At 40.9% G+C, this 18,798-nt stretch overlaps 2 protein-coding genes across 3 annotated transcripts; both read left to right on the top strand.

Moving 5' to 3' along the window:
• The first annotated feature begins 994 nt into the window (after positions 1 to 994).
• Positions 995 to 10,132, top strand: LOC145214894 (uncharacterized). 2 transcript variants are annotated; one of them, XM_080083508.1, is made up of 14 exons: positions 995 to 1,132; positions 1,981 to 2,144; positions 3,078 to 3,160; positions 3,350 to 3,465; positions 3,543 to 4,045; positions 4,203 to 4,368; positions 4,925 to 5,035; positions 5,393 to 5,505; positions 6,448 to 6,532; positions 6,924 to 7,049; positions 7,352 to 7,531; positions 7,604 to 7,678; positions 7,904 to 8,779; positions 8,910 to 10,132. In XM_080083508.1, the coding sequence occupies exons 1-14, from the start codon at positions 1,096 to 1,098 to the stop codon at positions 9,344 to 9,346; spliced, it is 3,072 nt and encodes a 1,023-aa protein (XP_079939634.1). In that variant the 5' UTR covers positions 995 to 1,095; the 3' UTR covers positions 9,347 to 10,132. The 2 variants fall into 2 exon arrangements, with proteins under 2 accessions (XP_079939634.1, XP_079939633.1); XM_080083507.1 differs by having other exon boundaries at positions 4,922 to 5,035.
• A 480-nt stretch (positions 10,133 to 10,612) lies between these two features.
• Positions 10,613 to 18,734, top strand: LOC145215139 (uncharacterized). The gene is made up of 6 exons (XM_080083794.1): positions 10,613 to 10,755; positions 11,200 to 11,318; positions 12,517 to 12,697; positions 13,037 to 13,663; positions 13,805 to 16,819; positions 16,985 to 18,734. The coding sequence occupies exons 1-6, from the start codon at positions 10,743 to 10,745 to the stop codon at positions 17,521 to 17,523; spliced, it is 4,494 nt and encodes a 1,497-aa protein (XP_079939920.1). The 5' UTR covers positions 10,613 to 10,742; the 3' UTR covers positions 17,524 to 18,734.
• The last annotated feature ends 64 nt before the right edge of the window (positions 18,735 to 18,798 follow it).

Below are 18,798 nucleotides of genomic sequence, written 5' to 3'. Positions count from 1 at the left end.
TAGTGAATTTGTGGGTACAATTTCTTTTTGCAAATAGCAAAAACTACAAATGCGTCCGAATATAATAAGACATGCTAGCTGGATATGTTAAATTTTGCTTTTAGTTACATTGGAAAAACTGCCAAGATTAAGAACGCGGGTATAAACCATCAGCTTATGCAGGAATGAGTAGAGTTCAACCGTGCGATAAAGATGTGGATATTTGTAACACATCAAGTCAAATTTGAGCAGAGGAAGGATAGAATTTGACGTGCAGCTTCTGTCAGGCGAGTTGCCTCTAACTTCCGCCGTGTTGATCGATATAATTAGAGAGGCCCAGTCTGCCTATAGCCACCACTGACGTATTTGACAACTTACGGTCAATCTGCTTCACAATTTGGTTTTGCCATACGTCAAGGTTAGACTTTACCAAAAAACTTTAAGGGCAATACATCAGGAGATTGTACAGCAGAGGAAAACAGAATGTAGAAGATTTTTTTCGTTTCGGCTCTAAATCGTTGGTATATATTGCGATTGACGCGACAAACTTAGGTGAACCTGTGCCTGTACAACAGGTGCAAAGGCAGGAACTCACATCAGAGTTACCGCCTAAAAACGTAGTGTGATAACGCATTACACCACTCCGAGCACGGTGGTGCAGCGAAGAGCCTCCCGCGTTATTTCTTCTTTGACGCGTGAGCTCGATGGCGCCTCTGGCCTGTGCATCTCGGATTTCCGGATATTAATGTGACGTAGCCTACTTCCTCTACGCGATCAGTCGAGAGGAGTAACTAAACGCTCCCAATCAGCACACGCGCGTATGTGATTGTTTCATATTGAGCCCGCAGCGGTGGTGATTTTGTGGCAAGCGCTGTATGTCAGTCAGCGTTAACAGACAACAGGGGCTACGCAAAGGAAGACAGGTCGCAACCTAAAACGCGGCATTTTACCATTAGATTAGTTTAAGCGTTTCGAATATTGTATTTGTTTTGCAAATAATGGCTTTCTTTGTTACGTGATTTTAATACAGATGTACAGCATTTACTAATTTAAAAATAAGCTGCCATTTGCAGTGCATTATTTCCATTGCGCAGAATCGCTGCGCATATTTAAAGTATGTCGTCCTCCGAAGAAACTGGATTTGCTGCAGCAGGTGGGACTTGTGTTTCAGAATAAATAAAAACGTCAGCGTTTTTCTTCATCGGCTATTGTCAGCTTGCAATATATAGTGTTTGCTGCACTACAACACCATCAGTGGCGCTTTATACAATTTCTAATATCGATTTTGACAAGCTAAAACATTTTAGGACAGTATGCGTTTTTTTACAATACCCGTTATGTGTTCAACTGGTTGGTTTTGTTTCGTTATCTTTACGAGCATCAGAAATAATGTAAAGAATACGCATCGGACCGTTGGTTAACAATGCCCAAAGTACAGAATAAATTTCGCAAGGCACAACAAAGGCATAAACGCAAGCTAAAGAGCATAAGAGTTACATTTATAAATATCATGATATTGCAATTAGGTAACCACCTTACGTTTGTAAACATACAAAAACTTCATTTTTGCACGTCGAAAAAATCATTTTTTATTGTTCTGAAAATCACATATTACACGATATTTGAATTCAATATTGTTTTTCATTGCCCAATATATCCTTACATTGTCACAAACAAATTATGTTGTGTATTGAGACAATAATCAACATGTTATTTGTCAAAGACCATATGATAGACAACACTTTGCAGAATTTATATATTATGGGTTACACATTGCATTAACATGGTTTCCAATACTAAATACCGAATGTGCATCATAGTACAATAACGCAAAGTCGCAGGTTGTGACAGTCGCCTACATGTGAGCTCAATGACGGGACAACAGCATGTTTAGAAAACCGTCAATTACTTTATTACCGACGTCCGGAACACATGTCCTGGAAATGTTGTTTTTTGTAAACGTCAGTAAACGTCACTTAGTTCTTGTTCACATGTTCACAGCGGAGCAATCTGACACAGACACGCCTTCGCCACCTTGGATGAGCGATATTTGTGGTGGAAACAGGCAAACACAGCTTTGGCACTTTATCCTCGAACTGCTACAAAATAGCGAATATTCTGAGATTATCAGCTGGGAAGGCGATCATGGAGAATTCGTTATTAAGGTTGCTAAGGCAATGTGCATAATGTTTGTTTGAAATAAACGTGTAGGAATTTAATTGGATATACATAAACTTGAAGTGGATATTAGAGGTTCGAAGGATTGTCCTATAAATGAGTTTGTTTCGTCATGATTGTGAATTAGCGATCACGTATCGTTGCTAACTACTTACTTAAACGTCACGCAACGCGTGGTTGTATGTGAATGAGCTTGTTTGATGTCATGATGGCTCGACCCGTGATGGGATGTATAGCATTCGAGACCTACGGTCAGTTACGTCATTTCCGATTCGCTGCTTTAACATCCATAAAAGCACATTACATGTTATAAAAATCTAAATTATGTCGGTATTTATTTACAAATATAAAAAACAAACCATAAAAAATTATAATGATGAATACCCTGTAAGGTTTTGTAGTCACCGAATTTACCTTTTTTTATTTTAATTCACGTTAACATATAGGGAAGGTTTGCAACCTAAATGGGCTTTGACGTTACAGAAATGGCGTCACCCCTTCCGAGCGCGGAAGTGGCTGTTGGCTAGCGGAGAACAATAATCATGCAAACAGTTATTTAGGCCCAACCCCCAATTTATAATTTGCATTGTCCGCAGTAAACGATAACTGTTGCTGACAGGTATAAATAACTCTGTATCATTTCCGTTGGTTACAAAATGTTTTGTGTCACATTAAAGTAGCCTGCAATTTATGTTATACCACCAGTTTACCTCACTTTGGGTCAGTCTGGTGCATGGTAATATATACCATATCTGTGATTTATAAATATGGTCGGTCTGTGCCGCTACCCATAGATCCTTGTCGGTTCTGATTTTTGTCTGTAGGTATTTATTAAGTATTTATTCTTTTTAAATGTTAGACACATTTTTGCTTCACAATGCTGTTTTGCGGTTTCTATTAAATCTTCTTTTATTTTTTAGGAGCCAGCAGAGGTCGCAAGGATGTGGGGGGAAAGGAAGCGAAAACCGGCGATGAACTACGAAAAGCTGAGCAGAGCGTTACGGTATAATGTCTGGTCATTTTTTCTGCAGTTTTGGTAAATAACCTGTTTGGAATATGTCCATCACTATACCGTCTCTATACCCCAGCTCCTTTGTCCTAAATAATAATAAAATGCGTTTATAGTGTAGCCCCAAACAGATAATCTGTTTCACCTCGAGAGACTGCTATCTTTACAAAACTGCTTTTTTAGGTATTACTACGACAAGCGCATTCTCTACAAATCCAAAGGAAAGCGTTACGCCTACCAATTTAATGCGGCAGCGCTCGATATGATGGTCAAGAGAAGAAATGCCAAGAAAGCCAAAGGTAATGAGTAAGACCCGAACAACCAGTAGATACAATTACCTACTGCTGATAATAACTGTTATTTATTATGTCCACAGCCTCGGAACAGCTTGACATGCAGCACGGCGATAGGCCAGTAAAAAGTCCAAACTACGATGGTGTGGATCACAGTTCTTACCGCAAAGCGGAAGCAATAGAGATGCGCGGAAACGGAATAGATTGTAAAAAGACAGACAGGGGATTAAAAATGCCCATACAACCCATACCCCTCCATCCTTCGGATTTGTTCTATCGCGACAGAGCTCTTCACGAAGATCGCGTTTCCGGTCTTTCCCAGCGTTCCAATTACGCGTCAGCTCTTGTATCTCCTCACCGAACCCGTCATACCCTTCAGACAGCAGCAGCTGAACAGCGGAAACTTCCACCTTACTGGATGAGTCCCCTGAGTATGAAAAGCGCGTATTGGCCACGCCACTGGTCGACAAGTAAAGATCTGTCAAACGATGGTGAAGCAAAGGAGGATGTATGGAAAGCGACGAGACCTAGGGCCCAAGAAAAGACATCACCTATCATTAAACGGGAGATTTTGGAGCCTGCTTTGGTGAGTGTAGCAGGTTTTTTGTGATAAATGATGTCGGTAATCGCAGCTTATGCTTAACACAAACCGCCCTCTATCATGTACTATTGTTTGTTAAAATGCCTGACTATCTTTGGCCGCCTAAACCCTGCGTTAATGTATGCTGTAAACTAATTCAAAGACCAACACGCCGCCTCCGGTATATGACACCAAAGACAAAATTCGGAGCGCTATCGAACAGTCGAGGAGCAAACGTACGTATTCGTCGACGACACCGTACTCTCGTCACCAATATGCACAACACGCCTTTTCCCCTGTGCATCAGAGATTGCAACATTACTTTGCAGGTAGGTAGTGAAAACGTGAAACTATAAGTACAGTATAATGTATATCGATATACTAATACAGAAATCGTCCTGATCCACGGCTGCTCAACAGACGATTCCAGTCACATATATAGACATTAATTAGCTGACAAATTCAGCACACACTTAAATCAGTCTGTATATTTCTTATGCGAAACACTTTGGAAATCGATTTCGCCCAAATATATGGCATCGTCAGTCCTAAACAGGAAACAAATAAATCACGATGTAAAAAGATAAAAATGTAAAAGAATTTTTATCTTTTTACATCGTGATTTATTTGTTTCCTGTTTAGGACTGACGATGCCATATATTTGGGCGAAATCGATTTCCAAAGTGTTTCGCATAAGAAATATACAGACTGATTTAAGTGTGTGCTGAATTTGTCAGCTAATTAATGTACAGTATAATGTATGTGATAATATGTACCTTCGGTTACGACAATACATTTGTTTAAGACATTAAAACATAAATAAGAAAATGCTGCATAATGCTGTGGGTGATATACCACCAAAACACTTTGCATCTTTCCCAGAAGATCGCGGGCTAAAAGATTTCGGTTCTGCACGGCGAATGAGCGATGTAGCGCTGGAGTACGGTTTTTTGCCTCTCATACCCTCACCGTACGCGATGTATGGAAGCCCAATCAGTAAGTAAAATACCCAGTGCGTTTTAAGCGGATGTGGATATTTCCAGATTACTAAGTACTGATCGAGCTTCGCACAAAATTTTTAAGCGCCCTTGGCACCAGCCTCAGAGATAGTTTCGCACAACGTGTCAAACCGCTTAAAACAGATTCAAAGTTCCGCTTTTATGATGACAAAGCAAACTATCAGTTTCAAAAGCGGCATTGTGTTTATTGCCTGGCATGGGTCACATACAGCATCGCTATCTATAAGACAGCGGAAATGAATGTTACTATATGCACAGGCACAACATAACGAAAGGTCACCGACGTGTTGCGTTTGTCAGCACGAGTTGCGTCACATATCTTTTGTGTTTTCAGCTGCACCTCCGGTACGTCGAAGTGACGTCACTCAGCAAGCAAGCACCGATTATCGAAGGCCTGTTCGCGCGAAGGATCCAGAGCTATTTTCCTTTAAACCAGAGGATATTCAGGTAATGGATTATTACAGATTTGCGGTTTCCCTATTTTATGACATGACAACTCACACATCATGATGTTGCATATCTTTTTTAGACATATACATATTTTTACAGCAGTTATAATTAAGCTAAAAGCAACTATAAGATTTATGAAACCGAACCACTAAAGGTCATGTAGATTGCTTTTCAAACTGTCGGTTGGAGGCTATATTAAATTGAAAAACATTCTGATCCCGGTTGTGCAGTCGCATTAGCTAGTTATTTTATTGCAGTTTTTGTTACATTTATTAGCACTGAGTCATGTGAGTCTCCATAAACCTTCTGTCGATCCAAGCAAGCCAAACAAAGTCGTGAACTTTAAATGCCGCATGAAACGCAACATGTTCTTAGATCATTTCCCATGCCTGCTCCGGAAATGGTGTTAGTCATTTGCGCACAGTCTACTACCACTTCTGCTTTATAGAAACATATTAAGCTTAGTTTGGTATCTTATGTACGAAAATAATGCACTGACTTTGAATATTTAAACAGCCACGGGTTTACTTACAGCCTTCATAGTGAGCTTTTTATTTTTTGAGTTGGGCCATTACAATTAATTGCACATTATGGAACAGAGAACAGTTAAATTTGTTTCGGATTGATAATAATCACCTAGTTGTTGGAGCGTCCCAGTCCAAGACCATTTGCAGTGTTTCCTCCCGACTGTTGGCTCACGTCACACCCATGGGCATTGTTCTAGGGCTGTCGGCTAAAAATACCCACCACCGGAATGAGGCTTTGCGACGCGACGCTATGTTCAGTGACGTCACATTCGTGACTGGCGTTGTGGCGGGTCATGCTGGCTTGGTAGTTCCGGATGTGCTGATAACGCACGAGCAGCACTTCTTGTTGCAACACAAGCAAACCAGCTTATTTACACAAAACAGATACATGTATATGCATAACTTCCTACAGGCGTACACTCGCGAGGCTCGCCGCCCAGCGTCAGACCGCAGCAGCAGCTCCGATCGCATCACTTCGATGGAAGGGAACTCGCAAGGTAATATTCTGCACCAACTGTTGTTTATTAGTCACAGCTTACCGATAAAATGAATAAACCAGTGACAAGACTGCAAAACAAATAATACAACGTTTAAACTAGTTGTAGACAAAATTGGAAATAAATATTGGACAATAAAGTGACAAACTTAGGCAAACGTGGCTGAAAAAAGTTTCTACAGTATTAAGATTAATGCTTTAAACCATTCTTCGCTACAATTGGTATTTTGCAGAAAAAAATAAGCCACTCTCTAGTTTATTTAATTTATATCCGATGGGTAATAACTTACGACCCCATTGACATTTTTTTCGTGCCTGCCACAAATTTTAATAAACGCGTGACTTCAAATAACCCGAATTTCTAGAAATCATTTGGTATATATTATACACAGTCGACCGACGCTCCTCTTGGGAAACAGCAGGCGATAACCGTAAAGTCCCTATGGTGGAGCTGCGCAAACCCACCCCGGAAGAACTACAGAGTTTTGGATCGACCACAAGTGGTAGCGTGTTGTCAGGTAACGTGTTCAGTAAACGAATGGCATTTCCACGAATGCTTGCAACGCCGCTGAACCGTCCTAATACGCGCATGTTGACCGTGCAATGGATTCACGGCTTCAAGGAAGCGATATTACATATCAAAAACTTCGCTAGCACTAGCGAAATAAACGTGTTGGAAAATGTATTCTAAACTTTCACAAAACATGTTATTCTAAACACAAAAACCCTGTTAAGAATTTGGAAGAGCGAGCATTTAGGAGTGAATATGTATTGTAGTACAATACGTAGTGGTCAACTACAAGTGCTTTGTTGTTTTCAGGTGGGATGCCCGACAGGACATCGACACACACAAATCCGAAACCTGTTAGAGCCGGTTTCATTGAGCTAAAAAGGCCAGAACATGACGTAAGAAGTCCAGCACGGTCTGAAACCACTTCCCCATTTTACAGTCGCTATAATGGAAACGGATACACTCATTCCCTTGGCAGGAAGCACAACGGTAAGTGTGGCTGGTTTAAACCCTTTTTTTGGTTTAGTGTCAGACAACAAAGTGTTGAATGATTTTATACAGGTGTTCGATATGACAAAGACGGCATGCAGAGCGAGCCACTTAACTTGTGCAAATCAAAGCGCAAGAACAGAACAGGTATGTGTAGGGAGATGAAGAAATTGTAACAATTTTTAAGTCATTAGATCAGTTGGCTGTGAATTTGTAATGTAAGGGACGTGCAAACCATGGGTAAAATTTAAACTGCCAGGGTTGGTTTGAAGATCAATGCATAAATCCAGTATAACGGGAAACAGGAAATAGGCTGACAGTAGTGGCGTAAGTGGCGTTTGTGCAGTTCCTAATCATGCACAATGATTGCAGCTTCCTCAATGGATTCTTTGCTTAGCCCGGCTCCGAATGACAAAACTGTGGTTTCGTCGCCATCTATGCAGTCGTTACGTCAGACCGCTTCGGTTTCATCGCTGTTGTCGCTGTCGCCGTTTAAGAACCTTCGTCTATCAGATTCATCGACGCCCATACCGCCAAGCCCAAGTCGGAAACGACCCAGCTTTAATAATTTGGTGCAACCTGAGGCCGACGTTGAACTGTCCTTGCACCCCAAGTTAGGACGATTTGGCGGTGATACTGCCTCCCCAATTCGTCAATCTCGTGCACCAGACAAAAGTCCAGGAATGGTTTTTGACAAGGAGCGTTCTAAGATAGTCAACCCGTTCAGCGACTGTGGATCAAGTACCTCCTTGCCAGCAAGTCCGAACCACATGATGCCCGCTAAGTGGCGCTTAAAAAAATTGCACAAGCAAAGCACTGGATCAGGGTTGGCCTCAGCATCGTCACTTGACGACGTGCTTCACGGCTCTGACGATCGCTCCTTTGCGCTCAATGGGGATACGTCATCATCGGGCGAGGATGCGAGGAAATCTTCGTCCGAGGAGTCGGAGTGCTTTTACCGTAAACAGAAACATCCGAGCCGGGTTGAAACTTACCAGGACGACGATCAATTAATCGTCATCACCGAGCATTATGATGAGGACGAGGAGGTGGATGAAGAAAATGACGTCATGATGGAGGCTTACCCAGCTTCTCCCTCCTCGTGTCAAGAATTAGAGGAAAGAGAAAAAAACCTCGAGGGAAATTTCCTGCGACCAGATTTACAGCGCGGCTTGTCGCACTCTGCGCCACCCAGCTGTATCGCATCACCAGCCCGCCCTACTGCCGAAAACGAAGAAATGGATATCGGTAAGTTGTGGTCAATAAAAATTTGGTGCCTTAAAACTTATTTATGACAAACTTTTTTTATTACGGTTATGCGCATATAGTTTACTGCTATTTTTAATTAGTCACTTGGCATATACCTTTGTTTTCTCAGATTCTAACAACAACATCTCCTTATCGCCATCTAACGACCAATGGAATACTAAAAAAGACATGAACGGTCTTATGGATTCATCGACCCGCTTACCAACCGAGCAGCTTACAAACAAACCAACTACAGCCTCTTTAAACGTACAACACCATGATGAAGATGACCTAACTGACGAAGATCAGATTTCCGATAAAATGGTTTCTTGTGCCAGCGATTCAGAAACTATGGGCGTAAAAAACAAACGCTTTGCAGCTAAGAGGTTGTTTCAAGCCATACTCGTGGTGGATCGCAAAGCGCGCTCTTGCCCTCCTACGCCATCTGGTGTCAATATGGATGACGTCATCTCACTGAGGCCTAACAGCAGCGCGTCAGTAGCGCAACCCTTTCGTCCAATCCCTCCAGGTGTAAGCGGTACACACGTGTCGTGCGCTGGAACTTAAATGCACAAAAATAACAACAAGAAGTCAAAATAAAAACAATGGGCTGGAACATTAACTCCGATAGAATATGAAGTTGCGCAGTCTACCGGGGGTAAAGACGTGTGGTACGCATCAACGAAACGTTTCGTATTTATTGATGGACTTTTATTTGCACTTTTTCTTCTCACTGTCTCTTAATTTCGCCAATTTTTCGTTTTTTCGCATGGCATTGCACAGACATTTTTATTTACGTGCATTCACTTAGCAGCGTCGAGATGGCACAACATTCTGCCCCCATTTACGTATTCTATTTTATTACGTATTTACGTTCCAAGGTCGTGAATATTTAACTTTTTAACTGTTGACTTCTGTAAAGTACTTCAAAAACTTTCTCAGGGCTCGCAAACCAAACCAACTCAGTGTTATTTTACATATCGTTTTGCTATATGTGGCAGGTAATGGCGTCATTTCCGTCCAACTTTTAAAGCACTTCTTTATAACAATAGACTCAAATCCGTATTCGTGAAATAGTTTCTGACATCGTCTACTTATCAGTGGGAGAATGAGGGCTTGAAATAAGCATATTCTAATGCTGTTGCAATAGAGACTGTTTAACCCCCCGTGTTGCATGTCGTTGTCATTTGTTAAGTGCAATATTTACATTACCTGTTGAGTGATTATATACGAGTATGCGGAGGCTCGTTTCCTGTCGCCTTGCACGCCGGTATAGTCTTTTTTTTCCACAGCACACAGTCGATTTCGTTTTGTTGAAATAATAAAACCGAAAGCATTGATACATTTTTAAAACGTGAGTGAATCCGGTAATTAAATTGGTATTGCAAGTTTATAAAGATGTGGTGCATTGTGTCATGCTTTAAAAAAGGCCGCCAACTCCTTCCTGGTTGAGGAGGCGTTAAATCACTAAGCCCAGCAATTCGAGTAAGTCGCGGGTCGTTTCCGCGTTCGCCCTACAGACGCGTTCTAAGGCATCTTACTCTTCAAAAAAACGAAGCAAATGTTTATTAATTAAGGATAGAGGGGCAAAGCGTGTGTGAGGCTATTTGTGATTCACCAAGCGCGGTATTGGTCCGGAAGGAACAACAACGCACGTCATCTTTGTCTCATCCCACTGTCAGCTATCTAAAGTTAGAACCTTACACAGTAAGTCCAGATTGTTAGGCAGCTGGGTGGAGATAAGCCTTTCATTAGCTGGGTAGAGATATCAGGTTCTCATTCTCATGGAGACCGCTTCCGTATTTGTAAATGGTTGACTAACATTTTTTGCACTTTTGTCATGCAGATGAACTGGTTTGTTTAAGGTAGATTAACATATAAGACGTTATACAGTAGGCCACACTGACAAGATAACCTTGTGTGAACGCAGAGGACTGTCTATATCAAGAAATAAGAACGGAACATGAATTCCGAAGGTAAGTTTTTTGTACCTGTTGTTCGTTTCTGGCAAAAGTTCCAAATAAACTACGTATTTTTATTTTCAATTATAAACGTTCAGTTTTCTTTGAAGAGTTTAAAAATGTATAAGATCTGTTTGTTACATGAGGGCAGAACAACTATCAGTTTGACATTTTTCACCGTGAAAACTGTTGAATGTTGGTAAGAACCCAAGTGTAAATAAGAAAATTAATTTTCCTTGAATTACACTTTTGAAATATCAACCTGTTTTTGACAGACCAATTTAGAGAATATTTATAAGCTAAGATAAATGACTGATCATAAGCGTAGTTTAGTCGAGACGTCTGAATAATGAAATAAATACGTTTCATGCAATTTCAACGACAGTTTTTTTCTTATTGAGGCTAATACACGTGACACATATCAAAATCTCAATTTGAAATTTTGTGCATATCTCACAGGCGGAGAAAATACGATCAACGTTAAAAATCGTGCCCGCGTCATCTCCAAGCGAATCAAGGTCATTAACAAACCACCTGATGAAGATGACGGCAGCGAACAAAAGGGTTTGCAGCCACAAGTGAGTAACTTATGATGTGGTATAGCGCACAAGTCAATACTTATTTATACGAAACTTTCACAAACTCAAAATCAACTGAATGACTTCCGTTTAACCTATTGTGTTCTCGTATGGTTTTTTGATCGTTCACAGTATACATGCGTTCTAAAGTGAGGCATTTTAAATGCGGATTTAAAAAAGTTTTTGACATACTTTGATAAATAATAACGTGAACACAGCTTTGAAAGCACATTATGTAGTAGCCTCTAAGTTTTACATTTTTACGTATTGTGACGTAATTATGGTGTCGTTTTATCTGCATGTGTATTGAATGTAACACAAAGAGAACTAGAACCAGTTATTTAAAAGTAACGATTCCAAACAAGCATTAAAAATGCATAAAACCATAGTGTTAAGTATTTGTAACGGGTAGTTCTATGCTTTCATAGCATGGAAGTGTCAGTTTGCCATATCATTGTTTTTTAAAAATTTAAACTAACGTAGACAATAAAAATGAGAAAAGTATACAATGTTGATCATTTTCCAACCTAGGCTTGTTTAACTTTTATTGGACTTGTAGGGCATAGGCTACTTTAAAGCCTTGCAAACATAAACCATTCGCATCGTTTCCTGTTTTTATAACAAGGCAAGCTTGTTTGTTTTGGATAAGAAGCACCATCCCACCTTTTGTGTATGCGTAATTGCGTTTCGGGAAACAAAACGACTACAGGCATCGGCAAAGGGACACTATATGTATACACAAAATGCGTTGTTTTTATCTCTTTGTTTAATGCAAATAAGTTATGCAAATCAACATTTTAGTTAATGCCGTATACGTTGTTAGTTTGCGCTAAAACCTTACAACACATAGTGCAATTCTGCCGAAATTTAAGCGGCTCGCGCATACATTCTTTCAAGTACATTTATCTTGAACTATATATGGATATGCATCCACAATCAAGCAAAACATAGAATATTCCCACGCCTTAGCTTGAACCATCTACGCCATGCAATAAGAAGTAACTTTATAAAGCAGAGCATAATGCAAAGTGCCATTTACATTAAAAAAATATTTATAGTTTGGTCGAAATCGAACCAATCCTGAACTAAAAAATGCCGCATTGTGCTTTTTGTTTTTTAAATATTTGATTGTGCATTTGGTGACTTACAGTAGCAAATTAATTGTTGAAGTTGGCAAGTAAAGTGTATGGCTTTACAGAAACGGCGTGTCCGGTCCTCTGTTCGCGGTGAGTTGACGTTGAAACAAAGAATGGCGAACCTTGAAGGAGATGGGGCTGGCGCAGCAGGAAAGAAAAGAACTGTGCGTGTTCGAAAGTCAGTGCGAAAGTCGGTCCGTGATGGTCCGGATGAAGAAATGCGACGCAAGTTTCATACCTTGGGTATGTCGAAAAAATATCGGTTTTTCCTTAACGTACTAAAGGATCAGTTCTTTGCTAACTGCAAGGGCACAACTGGCTGAAAACGACAAAATAAGTTATAAAATTATAAAATTAAAGCAACAAAACATACAAATAAACTCATTGTGACTCTTTAGCTGGGTTACAAACGCCTTTTCAATATATTTAAGTACTGGATCAAAAAACTAGCCTTTTTATGCAAAGCGATTGGGTTGAGGCTCAAATGAACCATTGTTTTTGTTTGATTCGTGTTCGAGTTATATCATATGTGTGTACAATGGCAAAATACTGATTCCTTTTTACGTTATGTTTTTAAAACAGCCGCAGACAAAAATGATGATCAAGATTCGGCAACTTCCACAACGACTCTTCAACCCGACGGCAATGGAACAAAACAAAGGCCACGCGAATCCGTCCGCATGATAAAAACATCATTGTCAACACGTCGCCGAGCATTCCTAGCAGCTCAGAACACCGATACGGACAAGTCAGAAGTCACTCAATCCGAAGGCAAAGAAACAGCAGCCCCGGTGCGAAAAGTTTCACGCCGTGTGCGGGTAAAAAGCATAAAAGTGCGCCCAAATGATGGCAACGAAGCTTCAGCCACCACCGAAAGCAAGCCGCCACCCAGCTTCCTTGCTCAAGGCCAGTCGCGACGTATACGTGCTTCTCAAGTGAGAAGGTCACCCAAAGTGGACCCTGAAGGAACCCCAGAAAACTTTGAAAAGACGTCGCTTAAACCCGATGGAAATGAAACCGACAAACCGAGACAAAGACCTGGAAAACTTCGAATGTCAAGAATTGTCAAGTTCAACCCAACTAAAACACCAGCTAGTGAATATAAGGTTGGAGATTCGTCAGAAAACTCAGTGATGCCACGAAAAGTATCTGTTAGAAAAATAAGACGTTCTATGAGAACATCTCCAGAACAAAACAACGAAAGTAAAGGTGGGATATTTGATATGTTTACCAAACCGTTAGTAAAAAATCTATAATGTATTTTACAGTTTCGTAATACATTTGTATATTGTATATCAATAAGTTTCGTTGTATTTCTTGCAACGTATTTATGATTTATTTTTTGAGCAGATGAAACCGAAAAACAATCGGAAAGTGAAAGGGTTCTCGCTGAAGGCAAAATTACTTTGAACTCTGCAACCAGATCCTCCTTCGGAAGAAAATCTGTCATTCGAGTTTCACGGCGCGTAAAACCCCAGTCGACCGGATCCAGCCTTGCTCTACCAGGTCAGGAAGGAGAAGATAAAGAAAACAACGAAGCTGTGCCAGTGGGAAGACCGAGAAAACTACGCTTGTCTAAATATGTTAAGGTACAAGACAAGCAAGGTACTGTGCGAAAAGTCCTGCGTGCGTCAGCTAGACACTCCGTTCCCCTTGCCGAGAGAATAAAGGCATTCAAAGAGGCGGCAGATGATGAGAAAAAGCCTGACGATTCGGCTCCAAAGGCGCAGTATCGCAAAAAGTATTTAGATGCTTACCTAAATGAAGCAGATGAAAGCGAAGGCAACGAAAAGGAAGGGAAACCGGTTCGGCGTGTAAGCAAGAGAATTATAAGAAAGTCAATGCGAAGCGCCCCATCTCTGCGAACAAGAGCAAAGCAGCTGAAACAATCACAGACCGCACCTGACGAATCGCTGGAAGAGGTTAAGCAGAAACGATTGGACGAAGCTGTGGAAGCGATAACAAGAAAGCCTGTGCCTCTACCTATAAAAACATACAGAGTTATTCCAGACTCCACCGATGACGAGGATGTTACCAGCAAAAGTCATCAAACAGATCAAAAAGAGGAAGAAAATCAAGCATCGGAAAGTCTACAAAACGTGACACCCAAACCTGCAAAGAGATCTCACAAAAACGTTATGGTGCAAGAACATACAAAGCAACCAGAGTACGATAAACCGGAGAAAGAAGAACTAGCTACAACCGACTCGCACCAAGAACCAGTTGAAGAAACGCCAGCCATCCCCGAAACGTACGAAGATCCGACTGAAGAAAAATCCACTACCACCGAAACGTACGATAAACCGAAGGAAGAAGAACCAGCCACCCCCGAAACGTACAAAGAGCCGGCTAAAGAAATATCCACCACCAAAACGTACGATAAATCGGAGGAGGAGGAACCAGCTACCCCCGAAACGTACGATAAACCTTCTGAAGAAAAACCATTCAACACCGAAACGTACAAAGAACCAGCTAAAGAAGAAAAACCAGCCTCGACCGAAACGTACGATAAACCGGCGGAAGAAGAACCAGCTACCACTGACACGTACAAAGAACCGAAGGAAGAAGAACCAGATAATGAAAAACCAACCACCACCGAAACGTACGATAAACCGGAGGATATACAATCAGCCAACACTGAAACGTACGAAGAACCGACTGAAGAAGAAAAACAAGTCACTACCGAAACGTATGAAGAACAGATGGAAAAGAAACCCGCCACCACCGAAACTTACGAAGAACCGGTTGAAGAAAAACCAGCCACTACCGAAACGTATGAAGAACAGATGGAAAAGGAACCAGCCACCACCGAAACTTACGAAGAACCGGTTGATGAAAAACCAGCCAACACCGAAACTTACGAAGAACCGGTTGATGAAAAACCAGCCACTACCGAAACGTATGAAGAACAGATGGAAAAGGAACCAGCCACCACCGAAACTTACGAAGAACCGGTTGATGAAAAACCAGCCAACACCGAAACTCACAAAGAACCAGTTGATGAAAAACCAACCACCACCGAAACTTACGAAGAACCGGTTGATGAAAAACCAGCCAACACCGAAACTTACGAAGAACCGGTTGATGAAAAACCAGCCACCACCGAAACCTACGAAGAACCGGTTGATGAAAAACTAGACACCACCGAAACTTACGATGAACCGGATGATGAAAAACAAGCCGCCACCGAAACGTACGATAAACCGGATGATATAGAATCAGCCGCCACTGAAACGTACGAAGAAATGACTGAAGAAGAAAAACAAGCCACTACCGCAACGTATGAAGAACAGGTGGAAAAGGAACATGACACCACCGAAACCTACGAAGAACCGGTTGAAGAAAAGCCAGCCACCACCGAAACGTATGATGAACCGGATGATGAAAAACCAGTCACCATCAAAACGTCTAAAGAACCGGACAAAGAAAAACCAGTCGTAATTGAAACATACGATAAACCGGAGGAAGAAGAATCAGCTACCCCCGAAATATACAAAGAACCGGAGAAAGATGAACCAGATAATAAAAAAACAGTCACCACCGAAACGTATAAAGAACTTGACGAGGAAAGGCCAGTCGCCACCAAAAGTAACGAAGAGCCGATGGAAGAAAATGTAGTCATCACCAAAACACAAGAAAATAAACAAGAAGCTGAAAGTCAAGATTTTGGAGTACCTCCTAAATCGATTCCAAGACGGTCAAATGTTCAAACGAATTCCGACGAGGCAGTTCTCAACCATGACGAAAATTTAAAGAACACTGAAGACGCAAACTATAATGAAGCATCGGAAATAAACCAATCCAGTGACCAGATGATTAATGAAGATCAAGAGAAACTAGATCAACCGCCCACAGATCAGGAACATCCAAAAGAAAGCGATGAAACGTCACTTAACGACACTTCCTCAACAGTCCGTAGAAATGACCGTAGCCAAATTTCTTTCAAACGGTCGTCTCAGTCAGTAACAGAACAAACTGAAACTCACAATTACCCTGAAACGGTAGTGTCAACCCCTCCTGGCGGGCAACCTACCGAACAAATACCTCGAGCTAAACTGGACGCTTTACTAGACGAAGAGCAACTAAGCGACGTGGATTACGATGATGAAGGTGGAATAATTATCAACGAAAAATGGAGAGCACGGTCCCGTGCCAAATACATTCACACATACCGACAACATGCCATAGAGGCCAGAGATCAGCAGGACAAAGAACGTGAAGCTAAACTGCTGGACAAGATACGTCAAATGGAAGAACATCCTACGTACCAGGAGCTTCAAAGCACTGAACATAAACCCACAGAAACCCTTGAACCGGACATTGACAAGGCGGAAGTTTATTCAGACATCAGCGATCATTTATCAGGTTCGGACTAGTTTACTTGTTGGTTACTTGTATCATATAAATGTCACACAGAATTGTACAGTTCTAGCATCAATTGAGTTTGTTAGCTTTGGATTAAGTAGTCCACTGTGTAAAAACTGCTATTAAACTTGCTATCAATTATTGAAAGCTACCTTTGTATTACAGATAAGGACGTTGTAGTGCCCACCGAAGGTCAAACAGGAGATGAGGAAGAGCTAGATTCCGAATATGAGGAAGAGTATTACGACGACGAAGAAGATTACGAAGAAGAATACGAAGAAGAATACGAGGAAGAGATCGAGTACGAAACTGACGAAGAAGTAGAATACGAGGAAGACGACGAGGATGTTGAATACGAAGAGGAAGAGGTGATTGTGTACGTAGATGAAGATGGGAACGAGATCGAAGTAGACGAAGGTGCAGAATTTGATGAAGACGGAAACCAGATCATCTACGTTACAGACTCCGAAGAGGAAGAGATTGGATCCGATGAAGAAGTTGTATACGTTGATGAGGATGGAAATTACGTTGATGCGGACGGCAATCCGATTGATGAAGACGAAGTGGAGGTGGTTGAAGAGTACGATGATGATGAAGAAGAGGAAGAGGTGATATACATGGATGAAGATGGAAATTATGTTGACGAGGACGGTAACATCATAGACTACGAACCCGACAGCGATGATGAGATAATTGATGAATAAAAGCAAAGATGTTAAAACGCAGTTTAAGGCTGCTTGCGCCTGCAATACCTTACTGAGTAGACCATAAATAGAACTAAAGAGCGAGTTTTTCTTTTGCAACAGAAACACATCAAACATTTAATAGCAGGTTTTTTTGCTTCCGCATTCAATCCAGTTCTGCTAACAAATTAAATAAGCATATACCTAATTTATATAGGTTATGCTTATACATCATCATTCCAAGTTTTAACTTTACAATTTGTACATAGGCAACACGGTGTATATTTCCTTGTTCCATGACTTTTAACCTATTTTAGTTTTGCAATCTTCGCCGTGAAATGAGTTGTGGATCAAAGTTTGAACGTTTCGCCTTTGTCAGATATTCTAAATATAGGTCAATCAATATTAGCACAGAAAAGTGTACGAGCTCCTAAAGAAGAGAAAATATCTTTGTCCTTCAAGACTCATTTCACGTTGCGCTTGCTGTGTAAATATTTGTAGAGTTATGTAGGCATTTTAGTCTATTTGCTCGTGCAATCTATCGTCACTGTATTCATCCTACCAAAGTTTTATTTTATTGCCTGTAATCAGCATAAGTAAAATTGTCAATAGTCAACAATCTTACAACACTGTAATGCCTGTTTGGTTCTGACTTTGAGGTCTTTGTACAGGAATAACCAAAACCTTGCCAAGTTCCAGCATGTTTGAACATTTCCAGTTGGCTTTGTACTTATAGTCACTTGCTTTCGTGCTTTGTAGTTTGCATTTGAATGCGCTAGTCTCCCCGAATCAGGATGTACAATGAAATTTCCCGTGTTTACTTATCGTTTGCAGCCTACTGCGGCAGTGTTAATCCTTGATCCTGTAGTTCTCAGGTCTTGGTACACCTAAAGGCACTTTATTGCACTTAATATCGAAAGGACCAGATCCTTGTCGATTGTATCAAAGTTTAACCTATAACCTACATCATGTGTAACTGATGAAATCACATTGTACAAATCCACGAATCCAATGTATTTTTTGTATTTATTTATGCTATGAGATAAAGTTTTGTTTTAGTTTGCCACTTGTGGACTGTAAGACAATAATATACACTGATCTGATTAAAGAAGTGTCTAAACGTCACCTTACAAATTGTAAGTTATAGTGTAGAGTGAAATCGCCAAAGATTAATTTTGTGGGCAGGTCTACATTTTACCACACGACTTTGAATAAATAAGTTCTTGCAAAAAGACGAAATTTGCCGCCTATAACACGTGTTCTGCAGTGTTTACACACGTCCTCGCAGCTACGTAG

The sequence above is a fragment of the Phallusia mammillata genome, chromosome 2 (genome assembly GCF_965637545.1).
Source record: "Phallusia mammillata chromosome 2, kaPhaMamm4.hap1.1, whole genome shotgun sequence".
NCBI lineage: Eukaryota > Metazoa > Chordata > Ascidiacea > Phlebobranchia > Ascidiidae > Phallusia > Phallusia mammillata.
Note: the sequence above shows the minus strand (reverse complement) of the source record. Positions and strands in the feature narration are given on the sequence as shown.

Coding starts and splice junctions, on each gene's coding strand:
- LOC145214894 (XM_080083507.1), top strand. CDS start 1,096: ATGTCGTCCTCCGAAGAAACTGGATTTGCTGCAGCAG. Junction 3,466..3,542: donor AAATGCCAAGAAAGCCAAAG/GTAATGAGTAAG, acceptor TTATGTCCACAG/CCTCGGAACAGCTTGACATG. Junction 5,036..5,392: donor GATGTATGGAAGCCCAATCA/GTAAGTAAAATA, acceptor TTGTGTTTTCAG/CTGCACCTCCGGTACGTCGA.
- LOC145215139 (XM_080083794.1), top strand. Junction 11,319..12,516: donor AAAAGGGTTTGCAGCCACAA/GTGAGTAACTTA, acceptor ATGGCTTTACAG/AAACGGCGTGTCCGGTCCTC. Junction 16,820..16,984: donor CATCAGCGATCATTTATCAG/GTTCGGACTAGT, acceptor TTTGTATTACAG/ATAAGGACGTTGTAGTGCCC.